Genomic DNA, 2,546 nt, shown 5'->3' with positions numbered 1-2,546 from the left:
TGTGGCTATAGGGAAAGAAGGCTTTGCTGCCACCAGAGCTGAAAATTTCGGGTCACCCCATGTCCCGGTAATGCCCCCTCACAGACAACAGCCCTTCCCTGCAAGCCCAGCACCCCCATCCATTCTGCCCGTATGTGTTGCATGTAGACCTACTGTGTGTTGAGATCTGCCTTGAGGAGCCCAAGACCAGCAAGGGAAACAGAAGCCAACAGTGTAGTCCCTGGTGGTTTGGGGGAAATACAGTGAGCTGTGGGGTACAGGGGAGGCACCTTGCCAAGCTGGAGGGGGGATTAGAGAAGGTTTCCTGGAGGAGGCTGTAAGTACGTAGAGCTCTAAGAGATGAGGAGGAGACACCAGGTGAAGCAGAAGGAAAGGGTATTTACCCAAACGAATTGAAACTTACATCTACACAGAAACCTGCACACGGATGTTTATAGCAGCTTTATTCACAATTGCCAAAACCTGGAAGCAACCAAGATGCCCTTCGGTTGGTGAGTGGACAAAGGGGTGACAATGGAATATTATTCACGCTAAAAAGAAATGAGCCGGCAAGCCACAAAAAGACACGGAGAAATCTTAAGTCCGTCTCGCTGAGTGAAAGAAGCCAATCTGAAAAGGCTACATAGTGTGTGATTCCAACTGTATGACATTCTTGAAAAGCTAGAACTATGGAGACGGTGAAAAGATCAGTGGTTGCTAAGGGTTGTGTGTGTGGCGGGGGGGATGGATAGGTGGAGCACAGAGGATCTTCTGGGCAGTGAAACCGCTCTGTACCATACGGGACTAGTGGGTACACGTCATTATCCGTTAGCCCCAACCCACAGGAAGTACAGCACCAAGGCTGAATCTTACTGTGGCCTCTGGGTGCTAACGATACATTCGTGTAGGTTCATTGATTAGAACAACTGTTCCGCTCTGGGGCCGGGTTTCGATAGCAGGGGAGGCCGTGTGCTGGGAAGGCAGGGCGGATGTGAGAACGCTGTGCTTTCTGCTTGATGTTGCTGTGAACCTAAAACTGCCCTTAAAAAAAAATCAAGTCTAGTTAAAAGAAAAAGAAGAGAGGGGACGGGTTGCAGGCAAGCTGAGAGGTGGAGGGAGAGTGAGTGTGCCAGCTGCACCGACACGGAGATCCGTGTGGCTGGAGCGAAATGGATTGGGGGTGAGCAATGCAGCGACATAGCTGGGGCCACAGCAGGGAGGGCCTGGAGGTCACACCAGGTATTGGACATTATCCAGCAGGGAGCCTGGGAGGTTTCAGAGGGGTCAGCTATGCAGACGAGAAGGTGCCCCCCTTCCCGCACCAACCCTCCCAGCCCGGCTTCTGTGCACAAAATGGATTGGAAGAGGCCAGAGGGCTGTAGGGGACCAGTCCTGAGGCAGGAGCTGTGGCCATGGGAGGAGGGGCTCAAATCCATCTGGAGGCCGCGTCCTGAGCTGGGCCTGACGGCTGCTTTCTCCCCACCCGTCCTGCCCTGTGCCCTCCCAGAGTTTGTCCGGATGATGTCCCGCTGAGGCCGCGAGGGCCCCTCCAGGACTGCCAAGCTCCCCCCCTGGGCGGGAGAAGAGGAGCCACGCGCGCCTCACCCCGCCGTAGCCGCCGCCGAGAGCCCAGGACAGACTGGCGGAAGGGGCCTGCCTGCACCCCAGGGAGGTGCCCACCCTGGACCCCCTCCCCTCCGCACTGTGAAAGACTCACAACTCCTGCAACTGGAAAGGGGGGCGCCCGCCCATGAGGAGGCCACAGTGCCAAGCCAGCAGAGGTCACGCCGGGCGCCAAGTGCCATGGACCCAGCCGCTGCCGGTGGGGGGGGGCCAGGGAGCCTGCCAGCAGCCCCCCCCGCACAGCATGTCCACCCCGGGGCAAAGCCTCTTGCCGCCTTCCTTCGCTCTGTGCCCGTCCCAGCTCGCCACAGCCCTGTTCTCTCAGAACCAATAAAAATATTTCCAAGACAAGGGCAGCTGTGGGGGTCTTTGCTTCTTGGGCCCAGTCAGATGGCGCGCGTTTCCTGGGTACTGACCGCACACCCAGTCCTGCATTCAGCATGCATTTATTGAGCACCCTTAGGTACCCACTCACATCTCAGAAGCTGGAACCTTGTACCTCTAGCTCAAGGGGAGTCTGGGGATGATAGTGACTTAGCTGGGTACCCAGTTGCCCCAAACAAAGTCAGGCTAAGAAAAGGAGAATAGAAATTGGGTAAGCATCTAGCAAGGTCTGTCTCCTTCCTCTCTTCCTGGAGCTTCCGTACTAGTGGGGAGACAGACCTGAAATACTTCCCTATGTGGTTACAAATTGTTATGTCTTTCTTTTTTCTTAACATATATTTATTTTTGAGAGCCAGAGGAGGACAGAGCATAAGTAGGGGAGGGGCAGAGAGAGGGAGACACAGAATCTGAAGCAGGCTCCAGCCTCCAAGTTGTCAGCACAGAGCCCAATGTGGGGCTCAAGCCCACAAACTGTGAGATCATGACCTGAGCTGAAGTCGGCCACCCAACCGACTGAGCCACCCAGGCGCCCCTTGTGATGTTTTTATTAAGGAAAAAAG

General features: G+C 55.4%; 1 protein-coding gene across 2 annotated transcripts in view; it reads left to right on the top strand.

Annotated features, from left to right (window-relative positions):
* CABP1 (calcium binding protein 1) overlaps window positions 1-1,953 on the top strand; it is a 12,627-nt gene extending 10,674 nt beyond the window's left edge. Inside the window, exon 7 of one of the 2 annotated variants that reach the window (XM_029922741.1) lies at window positions 1,487-1,953. In XM_029922741.1, coding sequence (XP_029778601.1) covers window positions 1,487-1,512 — 26 coding nt within the window. In that variant the 3' untranslated portion in view covers window positions 1,513-1,953. The remainder of the gene's footprint in view (window positions 1-1,486) is intronic. The other variant, XM_029922742.1, reaches the window with a different exon arrangement.
* Window positions 1,954-2,546: the final 593 nt, after the last annotated feature.

Source organism: Suricata suricatta, chromosome 14, assembly GCF_006229205.1.
Source record: "Suricata suricatta isolate VVHF042 chromosome 14, meerkat_22Aug2017_6uvM2_HiC, whole genome shotgun sequence".
Classification (NCBI taxonomy): domain Eukaryota; kingdom Metazoa; phylum Chordata; class Mammalia; order Carnivora; family Herpestidae; genus Suricata; species Suricata suricatta.
Note: the sequence above shows the minus strand (reverse complement) of the source record. Positions and strands in the feature narration are given on the sequence as shown.